At 39.1% G+C, this 21092-nt stretch overlaps 1 protein-coding gene across 9 annotated transcripts; it reads left to right on the forward strand.

Annotated features, from left to right (window-relative positions):
• Positions 1-664: 664 nt before the first annotated feature.
• Positions 665-16014, forward strand: XIAP (X-linked inhibitor of apoptosis). Of its 9 annotated transcripts, XM_032702377.1 has the most exons (10): positions 665-767; positions 2658-2781; positions 3927-4060; positions 5483-5549; positions 8665-9564; positions 10163-10262; positions 11693-11771; positions 12261-12294; positions 13294-13518; positions 14527-16014. In XM_032702377.1, exons 5-10 carry the CDS (start codon positions 8697-8699, stop codon positions 14718-14720), a joined length of 1500 nt encoding a protein of 499 aa, XP_032558268.1. In that variant the 5' UTR covers positions 665-767; positions 2658-2781; positions 3927-4060; positions 5483-5549; positions 8665-8696; the 3' UTR covers positions 14721-16014. The 9 variants fall into 9 exon arrangements, with proteins under 9 accessions (XP_032558268.1, XP_032558270.1, XP_032558269.1 ...); XM_032702379.1 differs by lacking the exon at positions 5483-5549; XM_032702378.1 differs by lacking the exon at positions 3927-4060.
• The last annotated feature ends 5078 nt before the right edge of the window (positions 16015-21092 follow it).

Here is a 21092-nt window from a genome sequence, read left to right on the forward strand (position 1 = left end):
TTTAATGTTCAAGACCATTTAGTCTTAGTCATAACTGGCAGAAGATTTTGGCTACAACTATCAAAGAAAATAACCTGAGTTTTGTGTCCGATTTGGAAAATTCTAGTAAAAAATATATTCAAGTTTAACAGATCTAAGTCGTAACAAGCTGTAATTGTGCGCGGACAAGACGTGAGAGCAAGGAGAGGACGCTGGGATGAGCAGAAACTGTCTGGAGAAGATGCTGCGACGTGAAGGGGCTGCCGGAGACGCTGAGGAGAGGGGAGGCGAGGGCAGCGCGGAGCCGGGGCACTGAGGGGACGGAGACACGAGAGGAGCTGAGGTGCGAGGCTGAGGGGTTTGAATGGGCTGAGGGGTTTGAGCGGGCTGAGGGGTTTGAGCGGGCTGAGGGGTTTGAGCGGGCTGAGGGGTTTGAGCGGGCTGAGGGGTTTGAGCGGGCTGAGGGGTTTGAGCGGGCTGAGGGGTTTGAGCGGGCTGAGGGGTTTGAGCGGGCTGAGGGGTTTGAGCGGGCTGAAGGGTTTGAGAGGTCTGAAGGGTTTGAGAGGGCTGAGGGGTTTGAGGGCGCTCGCCCTGCAGTTCCCGCCGCCGCCGCCACGCGCCGCCCTCCGCCGGCCGGAGCCGCTCTGCCGCGCCCCCACCGGCCCGGCAGGGGGCGCCGCTCCCACCCGCGGGGCGCGGTGGCTGCCGGGAGCCGCCATCTTCTCAGCGTGCGGCACCGGGAGCGGCTCCCGCGCCGGGGCCGCACCGAGCGGGACGGGACGCGTCCGGTGAGTTGTCAGGGGAGCGCCGCCGCGCCCGGCAGTGCCCGGGGCAGCGGTGGGACCGGGGGCACCGGGAGGAACGCCGGGGTGGGTCGGGCTGCACGGCTGCCCGCACTGGCGGCTCTCGCTGCCCCGCGCGGCTCGGCGGGGTCCCCGCCCGGGGCAGGGGGCTCGGTGCCCCCGCGCCGCTCTCACGGCGGTGCCCCGGGAGTGCCGAGAGCCGGCGGGGCCGCCGCTGTCCCACCGGCCGCTCACGGACCCGGCGGGGTGGTCCCACGGCGGGGCGTTGCCATGGGGACGGGCACCGCCGCCGCCGCCCGGGGCTGCCCCGAACCGAGCCGTGCCCACCCTATTATTATTTTTCTTTTATTAGACCCATCAGACTTTCTAGAATTTCCTTTCTGCTTCTTGTTAATAAAAATGCGATTTTGTTCAGTTTTGCTTTGTTAAGATCGCAGTAGTTCTTAAGAATTCTGCAGGGAGAAGTTCAGTCAGGTAATGTTTTTTTTAGCTGTAATTGAAACTTCAGGCAGTTCTCTTTTGCACAATGGCTATGCTTTTACGCTTATATATTTCTCTTTAAGTTTATTTCTGCTTCTGTACTACTGTCTGATGCTCCTGTCTTCCTGCTAGAAGCCCTCTAAATGGTTGTAAGTACTCATTTCAGTCGGGGTAATGTCTGTCTTGTTAAACTGTTATTGATCTGTATCTGCTATAAAGTACAAATATGTTTGCAGACTGTTTTCATGACTCCTTCACTGCTACAATCTTACATTGCTGTTTTCATTACTATACTTCATATAGCTAACTGGGAGGATGCTTCATTTCTTCAATGAACAGTTTGAAACAACAATATCTTAGAATAGACCAATTTGGAAGGGAAAGTAACCAACTATGAAAAATCATTTTTTTGTCAAATACTTTTTTTTAAATCTAATACCTTTATGAAGAGCAGTAGGAAATATATTAATTTAATGTTCTCATTGTTTATCCTGAAGTAAATCACCACGTAACAGAGAAGATAACAGTGAAGTATTCTCTCTAAGAAAACAAGTTTTAGTTGATTGAGCTTTTATTTGGATGTTTTTCATTTTCTTAATTGCTTCATTCTGCTATCTGCTTGATTGCTTTGCAGTTTTCTTTGAAGTCCTTTAAAGAACCCCCAACTACTTCCTTCCGTAGAAAGCTTGGCACCCACAGCGTTGGCCAAGAAGGGCAAAGGAACAAGTTAATGATTGTTCTGCTCCTCCTCTGACCTTGCCCTTTGTAACCAGCAGCAAAAGTGAAAGAATTCTGATGAGGGTGGTTGGTTGGTTGTGGTATTTTTTGACTGCTTCCATTGATATGAGTCAGACTTGTGTTTGTCATCAGAAAAGTAAAAAAAAAAAATGTGATCATATCTCGATTTTTAGAAGTATGAAAATGGATTTCATTGCAGTGTGTACCTGTGATAGGGCTTCTGTATCTGTTGCTGTCCTCCCAGGGTGGGTGAGACAGCACTAGGGAGCTGAAGAGTTCCAGAAAATCCCAACTTGTAATCAGATACAGAATTTCCTAGGAGAGAGAAGTCTGGATCATGGGATTTTATTCTATCTGCTGTTACAGTTTTTCTCCTTTTTGCTGCCCTCTAGTTTTTAATTCCAGGATTTTGTTTTGTTTTCTTTGGATTTTCTGGAGTATCTCCAATTTATGTGCCTTGATAGTTTTAGTAAAACATCTACACCTTAGACTTTCCCTGACCTCAGACTCTTTCAATTTAAGAATATATTTTAATTTGGATTTCTTGACCGAAAGAGAATTTTAAAACGTTTTTTTGGTCATAGTTTTGAAGCTGTGCCTTCAGAAGGTTATGTGAAAAAGAAGTTTTTTAACCTCTGGTTTTTTTTCTATCAACAGGAATGTAAATACTGGAATTTGTTCTAAAGATTGTTGGAAAATAGGGATGAAACCAGTATCTGCTTTGATTAATCTATTGCTATACTTGGTCTAATTGGATACTAATTTCTTAGGGAGAACTATTGTAAGTACCTTTTGTATTTTTTTGTTTCAGCAACTACTAACAGCATACAGTCTTTTGCTGCTTTTTATTTTTCATAGCATGTGGTCTTTTTCATAGAGTTCTAATCCAAAATATTCTGGACGTGGTGATTGAAAGTCAGGCTCTAGAAATAGGAAGATTTATGAACACGAAAAAAGTAGCCGTGTGTGAAGATTAAAAGGCTGTTAAGACTGAAGAAGGCATGCTGCAAAGCTTGAATGGAGTGTCACTCTTATCATAAAAAATGTAAAATGAAGCTGCACCTATCTTGCAGATCATTGTCTTTCTCCTTCTATGTTTTGGAGAGTTTCTTATTAAATAGAAAGGCAAGCAGAGTGTTTTCAACAGGTGCAACTTTCATTTTTGGTGCAATATTATAATTAGAATTAATCCCCAATTCGAATTTAAGATTAAAATACAGAGGATAATTCAGGACAGATTTCCAAGGTTACAAGATGGTATTTGTCTAAATACATATGCATGTACATACTTAAAAGATATATGCAGATTCTTCTCATTCTTTAATAGCAAACCATTCATGCCAGTGAGAGCAGGAAATATCAGGGTGCTGTTTCTGCCCCAGGCTGCAGTGGAGTGGCTGTGCCATGAGCTCAGCTGGCTGGGCAGGAGCCCTGTCTGGGGCAGGGAACGCCCTTGGCAGGGGTGAGGCAGGAGCCGCCGGCCCCCCTGATCTTGGGTGCTTTTGCAACTGGGCTTTAGAATGCAGGAGGCTCAGCAGTTTTGCTGTGGCATTAATCATGCTGTAGCTAAAGCACCATATCATTACATCTCCCTGATGAAAGAAGCCCTGTTTTCAAGTATTTTTCTTTAAAGGATTTGTAAAAGGATGTAGCACTAAACCTGAAGCACGGCTCATACTCAGGGCACTGCAAGTTTTGATGGGCATTTTTTATTGTTGGCTGTTCTCCTTACTAACCCCTGTTGACTGGGTAATTTTTTTGTTCCTTAGCCAAAGGAACAGTAACTTACTTAGGCTACAGCATGACAGTTTTTGCTATAGTGGCTGATATTTAATCTTTCATTCTCATACATACAGCTACAGTTCTTCTGTAGACATTTAACTTGCAAGTTCACAAAAACAATTCCTTTTTTTTCTCTGCCCTTAGCAGATGCAAATTTGTCCCACTCTTATCTATGGAGAGCCTTGCCACGAATCCATTTTTCTTGTTTATTGCTCTATTCCGTACCCATATTACTTCTTCATGAAGAAAAGTACAATGTGAAAACAATTCTCAGAATGGTATGTTTCTGTTGGCCTGGTAATGTAGTTTTCAAAGATGGGGAGAGTGTGAGTCTTTGTGACTAAGGTAAAAAATTAGGAGGATATAATAGCTTACTGTAACCTTGAGCAGCTGACTGACTTCCTGGGATGACTGACCCTGGTGGGAGGCTAAGTAGGACCTGTCTGAAGAACAGACAGATGAAGCTGAGCTGATGGGTTATGTAACCTTTGGCACTGAATCAAGAGGCATTCTGTAGACACACACACCCTCTTTCTAAAATAAAGTAAAATATCTCTAGGCAGAATTTTTTTAAAAATTGCTACTGATAATTAGATGTAAATATGCTAAAATTTGTAAAGACTGTTCAAAAAAATCCTGTGTTTGTCGTGGTTTTAATCCTTATAAGTACACTTCCAGTTAGCAGCACGCACCTTCCTTGATCTAGTTGCAGCTGAGCAGGCAGAAACTGAAGTTCATTGAAGTGACATGTGCATAATCTGTGTGTCAGCCAGTACAGTATGTTCTCTTTGATATTTACTTGGTGCACTACTCACATTTCAAAATTCAGTCAACAATAAACACTAATATTGCTCTTACAGTCAGCAAGGCAAGGGGTAGAAGCTCCATGTTTATGTACCCTTTGGTCAGGAACATGAGGCTGTGAAAGTAGATTTCTCATTTGGAGGTTACTGCCATGCTTGTCATGTGGAAGAGTTAAAAATAACTCCTTAAAATGCCAATCTCTTTTAGGGTTAGGGCTAGAAATAACCATATCTAATAAAATATACTTGAAAGGGACAGTGGGTTCTGTACTTTTCCTTCAAAGTATTTCAGATCTAGGTAATATGATAATGTCATATTTTTGCATGAAATCGTACCTGTTAATATTCTTTAAGCTGAATTAATAATGGGTTTTTTTGCAGAACCACAGTATAAAATTTTGCATTTTGAATACGTTAACATTTTTTTCTATAAATTTTTGTTTTTATCTCTTCTGCTGAAACATAATCAATGAACTATCTAAATGGGTACTTTGGCTTGGAAATGGGTGGTGTCTTGTGATAAATTGCCTTCAGATCTTTAAAAGTAGGATTAAACTTGACTCAGCTTCTGGAAGCCTTTCAGGCTAAAATAGATTTTGTTTACTCACTGTATAAGGAAATATTTAATGCTTCAATAATAGTTAAAATAGCTAGGTTTTATAAGTGAAGATGATCTTTAACATTTCTGGATGTTCTACTTTTGATTCACATGTGCTTAATTAAAACCTATGCAGAAAGGCTTAATTAACCTCTGCATACATACTCTGAACTCAGGTTTGCTGCTGGTATGTATTATAAAGTCTTTTATACCTGTCTTAGGTGGCTGATTTTTGTGAAATTACGTTTCTTAGCCATAAACTATTCAAAAATTTACCTTCAGTCATTTTTCTTCTGCAGGTAATACCTGTCTGAGCACTGTTATGATGCAGGATATTGCTTTAAATCATTATTCCAACTAACTGGAGTAAGGCAACTGTTAAAATACCTGTGCAGAAATACTATTCCCGAACTAGTTGTAATTTTACACTTTGAATAGTTTTTTTTAACACTTGTTTGAAATAGAAATAATTGAACTTGATGCTGCATTTAAAGTAGTACTAATGTTGTATATAAAACAGTACTTACCCAAGCAAGGAGTTTGCCTCAATGCTTAATGAATATGTTAATGACTTTCCTCATAGATAATATTATACTGAAATGTAAACCAGCTGTGTTTGGAGGAGCTGTTGTAAGGAAAGGTTCCATCATAAGGTGGATGGAGCATCATTAAAGCTGCTGGATCCCTGTGAGGGATTTGTCCAGCTTTTTTATTCACTGTGTTAAGAGAAGTATTGAAGAATTCATATCACTCTAGAACAAACTGAAAGAATAAAGCTGATAATCTCAGTGTTCTTAGTGATGAATGCATTGTGTATAGGGTGGGGTCTTTGGATATGATACTATTCTATCAGACTTATTTTTTCTTTAAGGATGGGAGATTCTAAGGTGAGTTCTGATATGGGAGCAGATAAGTGGTGCTCTCAACAGAACATGTAGGTAGTTTGTGAGAAGTGGGGGCATAAATAATTCTGTCATAGTTGTTTTTGAACTTCATATATTATAGTAATCATTGTAATATGTGATCATGGAATACAACGTGAGGAACAGAAAAAGCACAAACCAAGGGTGATCTTTGTGTAAATTCTTGAGCTCTGTCAGGCTTCACTGTTGTCTTTACCTCTGATTTCACCAAGGACAGGGAGGGCAAATTACAGAGACTGGCTGGGTAGATCGTCTCTTATTTGCTACAGTTATCAAACAGGGATATAGAGACTTTATTCTGATTATGAAGTAAATATAAACCGGAAAAGTTAATATGCAAAAATTTAAATAAGATGAGTTTTTTCACTGATCCTGAACTAATTTCTGTATAAACAAAATAGAAATGAAGACACTGCCAGTCGTACAGTGGAAGCATATGCATTTGTTTTGGTTTTGTCAATGGACAGTTTGAGGAATCTCTGAAGGATGTGAGGTGGGCTTTGTGTTCTTGTAGGAAGTGTTTCAGGCATCAGATAAGAAAAGTAGTATGCAGCTAACTGTTTGTAAGTAATACCAGTTCTGTTATGAATGCAGTGTAGTAGTAGTGATGATAGATGCATAAGGTCACTTGAGATCTTTACAGACACAGTTCTAGAGGCTTTAAAATACAATTTTAAAAGGAAGTAAACATGAACTTTTAAACTTCTGTTATGAAAATCCACTTGTTTTCAATATATGTGTATATAAAAATACATGCTTTGTGTCAGCTTTCATATTACTACGTGTAATTACTTGTTTGGGGTTTTTTGCCCTTCAAAGTCAAAACAAGCATATAGGTCAGATTTGTTGGTCAGTCAGTGTAATTTATTTAGAGGCTATTTTTGAGTTTGCTAAGCTAAACCAGAAAGCTACAGTATAATTTCTAGTGTCATTACATTAGTCATGAGCTGACATACAGAAGGAATTAAAGCTGGTGCTGGGAAGTCTTGTGATTACATGAAGCACTCATGCTGGGTCTCTAACGTCACATTTTCTCCACCTGCTTGTATGTTAATTATCTTTGTCATCTTGGCAGAGGATGCAGCAATCCCGCAATGCACGGGCATTTTAATTTCCCCCTCTCCCTTCTGAACTCTAAAAATGCTTTTGTCCTTCATGTAGAAACTAAATCTGGTTTTATATAAGCAACTGTTATGATTATAACATCTGCACTGACCTCACAGAAAGTATAATCAATATTAATGCAGGCATTGAGGAAGCTGAATTTTTGCCTGCTCGCCTAACTTAGATGAGGACTGGAAATAGATGTATTTCAGGATTCACGTGGAAAATGGAGAAGGACACTTGTTCAAATAAATACGTATTCTGTTCTTCCTTTTTGCTAATTGCTGAATTATTGCTGCTTTGTGCTAAGAATTTGATTTGGGCAGTCTCACAATAATTTAATTTACCACTTTGAGATGTGTATGAGCAATCACCAAGACTTTCTAAGTCAATAATGTCACTGCACTTGTCTGGACAAGGGGTGAAGTTTTACTGTGCTCTGATTTCATCCATACTGGGATGAAGGCAATGACTGTGACAGTTTGTGGTTCTTGCACAAGACCTGCTGTAGCCAAGTTGATTCCTTTCATCCTCGGGAGAGATGGGGCTTGTCTGAGCTCCCTTAGCAGCCTTCTGCAGAAAGGACATGGGGCAGGACTAGCAGTTGATACCCTGGGAAAGTGTAGGGAGGAATAGGAATGTGCAACAGGTGGTAAGAAGAATGACAGTCCTTCAGGAAGGGAAGGGAGGAAAATCTGAGGTGATAGCAGAGACTCAGGAGTTTTTGGTAAGAGGGTGTAGGTAGGGCATGGAAAAGTGGAAGCAATGTGCTGGGCATGAACATTAATGCCAAGACACTGATCTTGAAAGCAGTGCACAGCTCATTCTTAAAATGACCTAGTGAAACACCTAGTAGTTAATTTCACAAGATATTTTGCTCAAAGATAAATTGAGGTATGTCTTTACAGTATAGCAGAAGTACAAAAGGGGTTGTTTTTGTTTCTTTGGTTGGGGTTTTTTTGTTTTGTTTTGGTTTGTTTTTTTTAAATGAGGTGGGGGTCATGGCCTTCATATGGGGATAATAGGTAGTTGTGCTTGAGAAGTGGGCTCTAAAATCTTGCAAAAATGGTCTGGTTCAGACCTGTATTTTAAATTGAATAACTTTGTATTTCAGGTTCAGAAGCCTTTTGGCAGGGTTTTACTCAGAAGTTTTGTTAAATATTTTATTTTTATAGCTTTTAAAGCTATAAACCGGTGTGTTTTCCAGGTAAATGTTTATAGGCCTGTCAAACATCTTGATATTTCTGCCTTTCTTTACATATTTTTAAAATTATTTTGGTTTTAGTGTTATGGTGTTTGCCTCTGTGTGGCACATAATGGCTGAGATGGGAGGGAAGAGGAAGAGTCGTTTTAATACATAAAGGGTGGTAGTTGAATTTAACCAGTTTCCAGTTTGTGTATGAGTGTGATCTGTCCTTCTCTCTGTGAAACTAAAACAGATATTCTTTGTTTAGGAAACCTGAAGGAGAGCTCTGCCTATGCAGAGATGACGTGTAATGTCCCCCATAATTCGGACTGTGCCGCTCCAGACACTGGCTGTGGCCAGGAATGGGCACAGGAACGCTGTCGACTGGGAACGTTTGTTGGATTTCCCCTTGGCTGTCCGGTGTCACCCTTAGCACTGGCACGAGCTGGCTTTGTGTACACTGGAGAAGGTGACAAAGTGGAGTGCTTCAGTTGCCATGCAACTACTGAAGGATGGGCATCTGGGGATTCTGCAGTTGAGAGACACAAACAGCTTTCCCCAAACTGCAAATTTATTACTGACTCTGCTTTTCTGGAAGATGATGTGGATCCTGTAGGCCAGAACTACCGGCACAGAACTGAAAATGGTTCCAGCAATTCAGCCCTCCTGTGTGCCCTGGATGATGCTGACGTGGAGGCAGATTACCTGTTGAGAACTAGGCAGGTTGTGGATATGTCAGATACTTTGTATCCTAGGAACCCTGCTATGTGCAGCGAAGAAACAAGATTAAAGTCTTTTCACAACTGGCCCCTCAATGACCAATTGACCCCACAGGAATTAGCTAATGCTGGATTTTATTATACAGGTGTTGGTGATCAAGTGGCATGTTTTTGTTGTGGTGGAAAACTGAAGAACTGGGAACCCACTGACAGAGCTTGGTCAGAACACAAGAGGCATTTTCCCAAATGCCTTTTTGTACTGGGCCGGGATGTTGGAAATGTTCCAAGTGAATCCATTCCTGATGAATTTGGGATAAGTGGCCTGAACAATGCACAGCACCCAAGGAATCCATCTATGGCAAAATATGGAAGACGTTTACAAACATTTTTGTCTTGGATATATCCTGTTGACAAGGAGCAACTTGCAGAAGCTGGGTTCTACAGCGTAGGTAAGCCAGACCTTAGAATGGCTAATACCTTTTACAAAGGAATTACAATTCCTTTGAGAATTCCTATGAGAAAATGTCTTGTTATGGAAAAAAGGGCATTTTTAAAAATTCTAATATGCAATGATTTGCCAGAATTGTGTTACTCTGTCTTGGATTACAGTAGACATAGTGCTAGAAAAGAGAGAATGCAATTCTCCTCAGCTGGTTATGCTACTACTGCATAGGGCCTGATGAACTTAACATGGAAATGAAGGACCAAAAAGACGTAAACATCCCTAATGCTTTGTGGCTATCTTCAGGGCTTGTTTACCATTGGATGGAGTTACTTAATAATAGATTATTTTTAGCTTTTGATCTATACTTACTTACTAAAATAAAATTCAGGAAAACTTCATGCTACTCTTATTTCGTATTTTTTTAAGCTCAGTTCTCTCCTGAACATTTGGTTTAAATCATGTGTGTTGTCCTCCGTTAAAATGGAGCTCCTTTTAGTTGAAATTGCAAATCAGTAAACTAAACATTTTATTTCTTAATAGTGTAACATGTTATTTGAAAACTTAATGTTATGCTTACTAGAAATTCTTGTGTGTTTCCTCAGGCAATGGTGATCATGTTGTGTGTTTCCACTGTGGTGGAGGATTGCAAGAATGGAAGGAAAATGAAGATCCATGGGATCAACATGCCAAATGGTTTCCTGGGTAAGGCATTTTTTACTGTTTTCTTGGTGCATGTCTGAGTCTTATTTACAGTATGTTGCATTTTAATGACAGAGCATACTAATAAAGGTTTCAGAAGGTTGATTATGGCTTAATGTTTAAATTTATGAAAATAATTTTATGTTGGCTTATTTGTAGGCATTATTAAAAGGAAGGGAAGATCTCTGTGTCTGGACTTAACTGGTGTCTCAGCAAGAAGAATTATGTAGTTTTGTGAATATGTATCTGATTTTTCTTCTTATTATCCAAGTGCTACATTCTAATGGTTATCTTATTAGCTCCATACACGTCAATGTTTGTAACTTATACCAGGATACAAAATGACAAAGCTTCTGTCACAGTGCAAACAAAGCTGAAGAACTCAGCAGTGGCGTGGAATTCAAAACACAGTTCTGTGTAATTTTAAAGGATGAAGGATTCCAGACCCAGAAGCGCTTTTTAGAAAGGCTGACAATGTTGTCTTAAATCTGTTTTGAGGAAAGGAAGAACAGTATATGACTGAGTAATTCTTGCAAGTGGACAGAAGCTGTCCAAGTACAAAGTCTCAGTTACTTATGTAACATTGATAAAATCAATGTCTTTTATGTGTTTGCTACCAAATTACTCTTTTGTGGTGAAAGGCTCTCTGTAAGTTTGAGATTGGTATTTATATATTAGCTGTTCCCTTTTCCAATAGTGGTACAGGCAGGTTTTAATTATTAGCCTCTGCCACTCGAAAGAGATACAATTCCAAGTTTTTGGCTTGGTGCAGCAAATGGTTAAGATGTGTTTTCTTGCTACATTTCACTCCTCTTGGTTTGGGTTTGATTTTGGTTTAGGTTGCTTAAACTATGTCAGATTTGATTAGATCTTCTCAGGTCATTAAGTGTCCTGTTTGGGGGTTTGTTGGCACGGCAGTGGCAGTGTCAGTCTCACAGCTGCTGTCTGTGTCCCCGAAGGTGAGGTGGAGCTGGAGAACTGTTACCAAGGAGTTGTGGCATTCCCTACATCTTCTGGTAGGGAAGAGCTCTGCCCAGTGGCTAAGACTGGCTGGAAAATAGGGAAAGAAAGCATGTAAGGCACCTGTCTTACCAGTGACTGCTTTGGTTGCAAAAGGCTAAAAGAACCAGCAATTTAACATAGTGTTTGGTTTTAATTGGTCTTTACCTTTTTAAACCTGTGGCATGAGCTGTCATGGCCAATAACTCTTCAGCTTTCTGTTTCACCAAAAAAGTGAGAAAGAAAAGTACTGCTTAAGCGATTAAGGTATTTCTAGAAATGTTTCAATAACATCACAGATGTTGACTAAACATTAGAGATTTTAAAAGCAAGCATTCTGAATGATGTAGGAAATTTATCAAAGCTTCCAAAGTTACGTAATAAATTTTTGCTTCTTATGTGGTTTTAGTAAAACTAAATATTTTCATTTTTAGGTGCAAGTTTTTGAGCAAGGAAAAGGGGATAGAATTTATAAATAATGTTCACTTAAGAGACGCATGTAGTGATCCAACAGTAAGTGTCTTGCTTATTAATAGTTTTGTTAAAAGAGGAAAAAGTCTTAACATAATTTTCATATGAAGTTACTCTTCTTATGTATCTGTCATTTAATCCTCCTGCTGCTTTTTTCAATGGCAGAAAGTGAAAGACATCAAAGTGTGTTTTGGTTCTGTCAATCAGAGTTTACAGTCTCCCAGTTCTCTGTAGCTGGATCATGAAACAAAGCCAGGGTACTCTGTATATGTTGTATATTGGGTACTGAACAAGTGCCATTTGTTTTATACCCTGGGAACCTAAGGCTTATGATGAATAAAACCAGATAAATTTTCTTTTCTTGTTACAAACAGAATGAAAGAGATAACAAAATACTGATCATTTTGCAATTGTTCAGAGTGGATTTAACAAATAATTGAGATCAAATAGCTATTTTCTGTTTTGTAACTGTATAGGTTTCCTTCTACTTCTTCAGAATCATAATTTTGTCTTTTTGTATTTCACTTTTAGACAGAAGCTGCTGAAGGGACCATACTTCCTAAAGGTATTTCCCCCTATTTTGGAATATCCATATTTGAATATATAGTGAAGGAAATAGTTAAATTTAAAAATAACCCTGTTACATTTTTAAATAAAGCATGACAGGCAAATTGTTGGATGATACTCTTCCATTGCTTCGTTGCTTCTAAAGAACTGCAGAATAATTTTATTTCTCTCAGGGGAAATAGAATCATGGTTTGGTAAATATTGTAAAGTAGAGATTGCTGAACCATGGAAGAAGAATGTATAGGATGCAGTCTGGCAGCTAGTGAGTGTTCATCAAGCATTGAATTAGCAGTGCTGTGTGATGGATGTTAAAGAATACTGAACTGAATCCTTTTTCATGGGGCAGGAAGAGTTGGGCTCTTAAATGGCAAGGACTAGGAAACTGAGAAAGCTGAAGTAGTTTGTTATGTGTTCCAGTATTTCACATTCCTGCAATGCTTTTCACAAATACCAAGCAATAAAAAGACTGGACAGTTAAAGGGGTAGTAGGAGGGCAGTCAAGCAGCTTCATCCCAGGGAATCAGAGCTGTTGCTCTCATTCCCTGGGAATGAGACACAAAACCTATTTAAGAAATCTTTCACACTGCTCATTTATGAGTGTGAAAATTGGGTTAAAAATTTTTACTCTTTGAACAGTTTTGATAAGTAAGAGGAAGGGGAAGGTCCAACATGCTGAAAAATGTTTTCCCAAAGTAGTGTTGTGTCTTACCATGGATAGACCTGCTTGCTTGCTGATGGTGCTGTGTTTTGGTTTTATAAATTCAAATTGTTTATTGGTTTCTCTCAACAAATGTATGATTTTTTTTTCTTCCCTGAACTGAATTAAAACTAATGTTACCAAATACCTACAAGTAGCAAAATTCTCAAATTGGAAATATGGTTCCTTTGGCTACGTATTTGGAAACATCTCTTAGAGTACTGTAGTGAATACTGTCCAATAATTAGGTTCATCCTTGTTAAATTGTTTTTATTTTTTTTTTTTAATTTCTTGTTTTAGATGATCTCTTACAGAATCCTTTGGTACAAAGTGCCATAGCCATGGGTTTCAGTTTGTCTGAGATTAGGAACACCATGGAAAAGAGATTGCAGATGACTGGAGAAAGTCACACATCTGTTGAGGATCTGGTAGCAGACTTAAGTGCTCAGAAAGAAAATACAAGGGAAGAAGAACCAAATGAAATCCCAGTTGAGCAAGATGAGCTTATTCAATTACAAAACCTCTGTGTGTACTTTCATATCAGCTCTTTAGTCTGTGAAATACTTTTTGTTGTTATCTGTTTATCCTACCCTCTGATCCCAGCCTTACCTAAGGTGAAGTTACAGTATTGTAACTTAAAATTCAAGGGATTTGTGTTTGGATATTCAAAAAACTGAACAAAGAGGGTGTTAAAATATTTGAGTGTAGCAGCATTTATAAGTATAATTTATAAAATAAGTAATATTAGTACCTCAGAAATGTGTAATACTGAAAGTCTAGTGTGCTTTTGGGAAAGGTTATATGTGCTAACAAAAAAGCCAAAATTGTGACAATTACATGTGAAAGCAAGACTAACTATAGGTGTGGGGTATCTTGTGGCAAAACGAAATGGACACAGTGATACAGTGTGCTCAGTATGAAAAAGTCTTAGTAGGGGATTGGTTATTTTTCAGTATATAATTTTGCTTGGGGTAGAAGCATTTTCCTTCTTGGCCAATGAGAAGAATCGTACTTCTAAACAGTGTTTCTTTTCAGTTATTTGTGTTCCAGCTTTGCTGGGATGTGCAAGTCATGCTCAGAAAGCCCTTGTGGTGCACTCTGCAAATAGACCAAACCCAGGAATTCTGATTCAGGAGACTTGTAATTTAAGACAAGCATATGGGTGGCATGGTAGGCAGAGATCTTACCAACCTACTCCTTTAAATAAGATTTCTAATGGACATTATGGGCAAAAAGAACTTGCAGTGCAGCTGGATATTATTTTGGTTTCAAGCTCTTACAGATATAGATAGCTAAACTCCCTGCTTGTATTGGCTTGGGAGATGTAACAAGATGAGAAGGGGAAAAAAAAGAGGATTCCATGCTGCAGCTGGGATTCCTCTCTCTTGTAATATTTTATTTTGTTCTTTTTAAGGGTGTGACCTTTAAATCATATGAAGAAAACATTGTCCTTGTGTGTAAAGAGAAAAGAAAAGAATGAGATTGATTGTTACTAAGTGTGTTAACTTCTTTTTGTGTGTTTATTTTCCTCAGACCTGAGCACTGAAGAGAAGTTAAGACGCTTGCAGGAAGAAAAGCTTTGTAAAATCTGTATGGCTAAAGATGTGTCAGTTGTCTTCATTCCCTGTGGTCACTTAGTTGCCTGTAAGGAATGTGCTCAAGTACTTAGTGAATGCCCTCTGTGTCGTACAGATATTACGAGAAAACAGGACATTTTTATGTATTAGTGAAATACACAGCACTAGGAATGCAAAAGTTTCCTGCTTTATTGCTTTAAATATGTGCAATGTAATGTTAAAAATGCAGTTAATTCCAAGATGTAACCATATGGCAGTATTTAGATTTTTCTGCTGTCAAACTCTACGTGTTTTAACACTTCAAAAATTATTTAAATTATTTTTCTGAAGTGAATTTTTTTGTACGTAAAAAGCAATATAAAAAGGTAAATCTGTATATTTTGTAACTTGAGTTCATAGGCTGAAAGCCCAAATGATGCAATCCTTTATGTGATCATTCCTTTGCTTCACTTTGGTAGGACTCTGTATGACTGAAGTTAATGCAAATACAGTTGTATAAAGAGCCTGTCCCTGTATAAAATTTGTGAGTAATTTAATTTAAAATGCTGTTGTATACATGTGTATTATAGCTGAGATTTTAACTTCTTAAAAATGTTATGTAAGATTGAAAATATTATTTCTCTGACTGTGGTTGTGACATAATTCAGAATATACACACAAACCTGCTGCTGAACACTTCACCTTCTGTTTACTTCTTCTGCTTTGTAAGTTTGTCTGTTTTGATATGTGTCTCCTTGTCTATTTTTTCGGGTTTAGATGTAGGAATTGGCTTCAGTAAACTGAAGTTTTAGCCATCCATTTTCCACAAAAATCCCTCTGTATATAAAATGTACATTAATTTCATTGATTTTTGAGAACTCAACAGCGATGAAGGAGATTTTATGCACCTTGTGCCCTTCGTGAGAGGAGTGGGCAAGTTAAGGACTATTCTAATGAGAGTCACCTTAAAATACTCAAACGTTTTCCTACTGGACTGAGCCTCCATTTCCAGTTAAAAAAAGTATCACAGCTTTGTATTTTAGTACAGCTGTTTTATGGTTACTCTTCTTTATTATGTGACTTCCTTGTTTTGTGGAGTACTATGTTCTGTGTATATACTTTTGAGTTCTACACACTAAAAGATTTAGAATATAAATATACAGAATATAGTTTTTCACATGGTAAAAGTTTTAAATCAAATACACAGAAATTTAATATCTACCTTTTCTATTTTTTTTTAATCTGTGCTATGTAATGTAATGAATATGTAAAATAAAGTGCAACCCAGTTGTTCCTTGATCAGTGTATTTGATTCTCACCTGGAAAAAAAATAATTTATAACAGAAGGCTGCTTTCTGTTGTTTTTTGTTTTATAACTAAACTGTTATTAATGTAACCACAGTGTTATTAGGCATAACGAACATATTTTAATTGGAGAGGAAATAAAATCTATTGTTTCTATAAATTAAAGTTGTTTAATTATAAAATTAAACTACATTAATTTTGCTATTTTTTTCTGATAGAATTTTGTCTTACAAACTGATGATGACTAGAAATTCGTAAAGAATTCAGCACAGATGTTTTATTTTGCCTTCTTGTGCCTTTGTGAAGAGTTTAGAATTTCAGATGTCCTGCATGTGGAGATTTTTCAGGACAGATATGGACGGGCAATTCTGATGGGCTTGTTCCTTGCACCCCTTTTTACTTGCAGGGAGGGTTTTCTGTACTTTTCCTGGGAAATTGCAGGGGGGTTGTTAGCTCATGAGCTGGTGTATCTTGCCTGAAATAGCTTCTTTTTTAGTTAAGGTGGCAAACTGTGTTTTGCTGACTTGCTTAAGCAGATGGTTGGTTACCTAACCTTGTCCTGGGTCATGTGAGAGGCTCTTTGGATCAGCTGGATCCAACTCACAGGCTGCAGGACTTGGCACGTGGCAACAAAGGCCTGTCTGGGAAAGAGATTGACCAAATTTACTTAAACTGTTACAAAACTAAATCCTAGTAAGGAGATGATTTGGGGTGTAAATACAGTATGTAAAGTGTCTGAGAAAAGCTGGAAAGTAGGTGACAAATAATACCTTCTAAACTGACAGGGAAAGGAAACACATTGTCCGAGTAATGTGGAAGCAGAGCATAAATGCTTCACATTAAAGCTTGGTAGCTTTTAAAAGGTATCTTTCTATATTTTTATATACATATCCCTTACTGCAGCTTTTTCATATAATATTATAAAACATACAGCTATATAATAATTCAACTTGTAATCACTTGGGGACATTAAAGGGTTAAAAGCCTGTTAGTGAGATGACAAAATAACTGCTCTGTAGGTTTAGGTGGTTTTTTTTTTTTCAATATAATTAGAGTTCTATTCAGACTAATGTGAAAAAATAATTAGCATAATCATCTGATTCTGACAGCTCAAATTAGGAAGATAGTTTTTTCAAATTACTTTGATTTTTCAGTATCCTAAACAGAGAAGTTCCATGGCCGCTGATACTGGGTGTTTAAAGTGTTTAAAGACATAGAAATGAGGGATTCAAATACGTGGAATGGAAGCACAGGGGCTTTTAAAAGGAGGTTAGCAGCAGGACAAAGATGTCTTGGGAGTTGATTTTTATAGAGGAGTTACTTGGGAGCTATACAATATATTTAAATATCAGTATTCAGTAACTTTCTTCCAGTGGCTTCTGTGTAAAATCTTCCATTTTATTTGTAGCAGCAGAACTATTAAGAAAGGGTTTTCAATAACACTTCCTGGAAGTGTGTTGTTTAGAGAGCGTGGAAAGTACACACCTCATTGAGAAACAGAAGGCTAGAGCAAGGAAAACCCGGACAGTCAATGTCTTTGTTACACATGTAGCTTTTTCTCACTGCCTTGAAACATGGGGCCTGAACCATAACCCTGATTTACTAAGAGTTTGTCTCTCTACAGATTAGTAGCTGTCTGGGCTTTTTTTGATTTGTTCTGAGGCTTGATCCAAGGCTTGTAGCACAATAAAAAAGTTTTTAAATTATTACAACTTGGGTTTTGTTTTTGGTTTTTGTTTGGTTTTTTTTTGGGGTTGTTTTTGTTTGTTTGTTTGTTTGTTTTTTTAATTAAGAGTATTTAAACATTTCTTTTAACATGGCCTGGTTAGTTTTGACCACAGTGGTCCAATGTTTGTTTTTGTTAGCTGTGCGTGCATTCTGAAGCTACAGGACAAGTTTTCAAGGCATTGTTGTTAACCTGAGGCCCGGATTTTAGTTATGTTTTATGTTTGTTTTATTGAAACTAACAAAAATGTCATTACAAAGGGTCGGAATTGAGTTATAGCTGGGCACCTGATTACCATTTGCATGTGAATTGTCAAGCTGAAGGGTTGTACACTGGGATGGAACCTTGCACGGAGCAGTGACATTTGCTGCCACAGTATTCAAGAACTGCTTGGAAGAGACTCTGCTCTGCCTCTCAAGGTGTGCAAGTTCAAGCACATGATGTGTAGGGCCCACCTGAGGGGAGGTTGGCTCTTCATAGAGCAGAGGAGGAGCTGGAGGTTTTTCTGGCTTTTGCAGTGTTTTCTGCAGTGGTTTGTGTCTGAGAAGTGAGTTGTTACAGTGTTTTCTGTTACCCCCTGCTTTGGGCACGACTGACTCCTGTCGGCAAAGCCAGATGTCAAAGAATGGGCTAGAGAAGCACTTCTGCTGCCCCTGAGGCTTTTTTGTGCCAGTCCTGTGCAGAGCAGCTGGATTTGCCTCAGCTCTTGAATCATGAAGGATGTTGGTCCTCTTCTCCAAAGGGTCTGATGGGAAGAACCACTCTAGCAACATCACCTTAATTACTCATGGAACTGAGGGACGAGTGAATACTCTCCCTCTTACCATTTTTTGCATGGCTTACATGTGTTACATTTTACTGAATATCTTGAAAACTTGATTGAGAAAATCTTTCCTCCCCTGTGTCCCTGCTGTGGCTTTGCACTGACTCAGGTTGTTGGGAGTCCTTTCCCATCTTTGTGGGCCACTGTGTCGTGTGGCTTCGAGAGCTCTACTGATGCTGCTGTACAGCTGCAATTACAATGTGGCTTTCTGTGAGGAGGCAAATGGCCTGTGGTAATGAACAACCTGTGCTGAAATTCAGATTTTATCTTTAATTTTTTCTTAACCAGGAATTCCTGTTAAGCAATACTGATATCTACATTACAGTAAAACTACAAGCGTTAACTCGGAGAACATGGCTCTGTGACTAACTTACCAAAACACTTTCTTTTTTCTAGGATAGAAGACAGTATACATTCAGTTATAAATGGCTTGGATAAACAAAACCCCAAGGAAAATCTGGGCACAATGGTATTAATTATATTATATCATATTTCAAGGTGGGTGAAAACTACTTGGTTGGTTTTGGGTTATTATTAATTTAGAGTTTTATAGCCTGCATAGGCTGTTGGCTGAGATTAATTGCTTGATAAGTAAGAATTACTGAAAATGTCTTGGAGAGATATTTGAATTAGGGTTTTGCTCCCAGATTGAAACATTGTGCTTGCTATCAAAAAAATGAAAAACACATTTGCAGAGTCCCACTGGGAAAATATTTAGAAGAATCATTACAATAATTGCTGAAAAGCCAAGTTTAGTATAAATGCATATTGGTCACCTGCAAATTTTGGAAAATGAGTTAATCTAACCTTCAGAGATTAACAAGACTGTATTTAAATTTATTCACGTTATGTCTTTTTGATCCTATGAAGTTAGATCTTGCTGTAAAACTCTTGACACAATTTCTCTTAAGAAACTTAATTTTGCAGCGTATGGTGAGAGTCACCACTTAATCCAAATCTTCTGAATACCCGCTTTTCAAAAGTGGATATCGAGCCACAGTCACCTCTTCCTTTTAACTCCTGAGTAAGAGAGAGGCTTCTGAGTCCAGGATTGACTTTACCACCCTGTCCTGCATAACTGACCCGTGTGATGTTATTGGAGTTACTATGGGAGCTCTCTCAGAAGGGTACAAGCCACCAGAAAAATAATTGTTGCTTCAAATGGGTGTTTTGCAAGAATAGATGTAGCAAAAATAACAATTAGCACTTTCATAACTTTGTCAACAATTGTTGTAAAAGCTTAATTGGCAATTGCAAGTTTCTTTGAGGAAGACTCATGTTCCAGGTTGGGAGCTTCACCTCTGCTGGGCTCACAGCTGGAACCAGAAGTACAGGGGATGGAGATATGGATGTGCCCCGGGGGAGTGGGTTGGCAATTGTTGTCCTCAGCACATATTGTGTATTGTGAACATCCCAGGTGTGCCCTTCCCCACAGAGGGGGAAACGCTTTGGTCACAGCTGCTGGCACTGAGGCTTCACAGCACTGCTGCTGTCGTGCTAAAGGAAGTAACAGCCTAAAAGAAGTATTTTTATCTTAACGGTTTTGAACATCTGTGCAAGCCACCAAGATGTCATAAACTGTTGTATTCCTTGCTACTTGTTATGCATTGTGCCACTTACAAAAACTCTTAATCACAGCTAATGACAAGATCACACTTTGCTTTGCTTCCACCTCCCACTGAGTCAGTCAAGGAAGCGGAAATGGCCCTGAGCCCCAGACACAACTGGCAGTAGGGGGGACTTACAAGAAACATAGTCTGAAAGGAACCTTGAAGTTGGTTGATGGTGAAATCTAAACCAAAGGGACATAGATATAGGACCTTGGGAATGTGGTAGGTCAGCCCTAGAAAACCATACAAATTTATTATCTGAAAGAGTAATCCATTCCTTGACCTTATCAGTAACAACCCCCCATTGCCTTTACTTCTCCTTTAACCCTCTAAGTTCTAGCCTCGGTAGTTTGTAGGGAAAAGACCAAGATACACCATCCACTGTCATCATCCAAACCCTGTGTTTGCCTGCACACACAGAGGAGAGCTGTCCCATTCATTTGATGGAGGATTTTCTTCAAAGCTTAAACATAAATGTATTTGACTTTGTTGTTTGTAATTGTTTTGCTCTATGATCTTATGCAGAGGTTGAGCTGAATAAAGGTTTCTGTCTTAGTTCCACTCTTATTTCACCTAACCACAAGCCAGCCTCCTTCCTCCCCTTTCCAGGCAAACCCTGGCTCCATGTCAGTCTCAGAAGGGTTGGAGCCCCAGGAAATCTGACCAGCTGAGAATTGCTTTCTGTTCCTGATGGGTGAGGTGCCCTACACATCCAGAGTGTGATGTAGACTCACTGGTTTTTAGCTGTTGCTCAGCTAAAGCTGCTTCCCCCACTCGGTGCTAGTTGTGGCTGTTTGGCCTGCTTGACCTTATTTCAGTTCTTGGCAGGTTCTCTCCCCAGCCCTTTTTCTGTCACACAGGCTGTTCTTTGCTGCCTTTAACCAGGCCCTGCCACTTACCCGCTTACCCAGTTTGAAACATGTTTCTCTGGTTCCTGTGCGTCCTCCTCAGACTTTGTCACCGATGCTGTCATAGTGCCTGACTCATGAAATGATCCTTGACTCACAATCCTTCTGCCTGGACTTAGCTACAGGACACTAGCATGCCTTGCCTGTGTCTTTCAAAACTTCCCTACCTCT

The sequence above is a fragment of the Chiroxiphia lanceolata genome, chromosome 14 (genome assembly GCF_009829145.1).
Source record: "Chiroxiphia lanceolata isolate bChiLan1 chromosome 14, bChiLan1.pri, whole genome shotgun sequence".
In the NCBI taxonomy this organism is placed as follows: domain Eukaryota; kingdom Metazoa; phylum Chordata; class Aves; order Passeriformes; family Pipridae; genus Chiroxiphia; species Chiroxiphia lanceolata.

Coding starts and splice junctions, on each gene's coding strand:
- XIAP (XM_032702377.1), top strand. CDS start 8,697: ATGACGTGTAATGTCCCCCATAATTCGGACTGTGCCGCTCCAGACACT. Junction 11,772..12,260: donor ACGCATGTAGTGATCCAACA/GTAAGTGTCTTG, acceptor TTTCACTTTTAG/ACAGAAGCTGCTGAAGGGAC. Junction 12,295..13,293: donor AGGGACCATACTTCCTAAAG/GTATTTCCCCCT, acceptor TTCTTGTTTTAG/ATGATCTCTTACAGAATCCT.